At 60.0% G+C, this 777-nt stretch overlaps 1 protein-coding gene across 1 annotated transcript in view; it reads left to right on the top strand.

Moving 5' to 3' along the window:
• SLC39A11 (solute carrier family 39 member 11) overlaps positions 1-777 on the top strand; it is a 115,202-nt gene that overhangs the window by 8,671 nt on the left and 105,754 nt on the right. Inside the window, exon 3 of the mRNA XM_035901551.1 lies at positions 605-763. Within this exon, the coding sequence (XP_035757444.1) occupies positions 605-763 (159 nt within the window). The remainder of the gene's footprint in view (positions 1-604; positions 764-777) is intronic.

Genomic DNA, 777 nt, shown 5'->3' with positions numbered 1-777 from the left:
AGTGGGTTTATTTCTGCACAGCAAAGCCTTGGTGTGCCCTCAGCTAGCTTGGAGGTGTCTCTTTGGCTCCAGGCCTTATCCAATATTTATTCTTTTCCTGCATGAGACCAAGGCTGTGTTTCCTTCCTCCCCTGCCCGCTCTGCGGAGAAGCCCAGGGCTGGGTGTGGGGTGGATGGGGTTCAGCCCGGATTTGGCAGGAGCGCGGTGGCCAGTGGGGCTGTGGCTCCCCTCCTGTTGCTGCAGAACAGGGAGGGTGGTTTTCCTGCTCCCGTTCCCGTTTGAAGAATTGTTGTGGCTGTGCTAATCCTACAGAAAATCGGCCTAAAGAGCTCGCGCTGTTCATTTGCTGCCTTGGACTTTTGAGCCAACAAAACCACTCTTGGTGAAAATGTGGGGAAAACCTCCCTTCTCCACCCGTCAGTGACTTGTTCTGGTGGGAAGTGGGTTTTGGTGGCTCTGCTGGGTTGCAATGGCCCCACAGCTCCTGGGGCCGGGCACAGGGGTTCCCTCGGCTGGAGGGTGGGCTGCTGGCAGGGCAGCTGGCGGCGGATCCCGGGGGATCAGTGCCTGCGTGGTTCTCACCGCCCCCCTTCTGTCTCCCAGGTCATGCTGGCCGCTTCCTACTGGTCCCTCCTGGCCCCGGCTATCGACATGGCCGAGGAGTCCGGCAGCTTCGGAGCCTTCGCTTTCTTCCCGGTGGCCGTGGGCTTTGCCCTGGGCGCAGCTTTCGTCTACTTTGCCGACCTGCTCATGCCGGCGCTGGTAAGTAGGCATTC

This window comes from Egretta garzetta, unplaced genomic scaffold, assembly GCF_000687185.1.
Source record: "Egretta garzetta isolate BGI_Z169 unplaced genomic scaffold, ASM68718v1 scaffold19, whole genome shotgun sequence".
NCBI lineage: Eukaryota > Metazoa > Chordata > Aves > Pelecaniformes > Ardeidae > Egretta > Egretta garzetta.
Note: the sequence above shows the minus strand (reverse complement) of the source record. Positions and strands in the feature narration are given on the sequence as shown.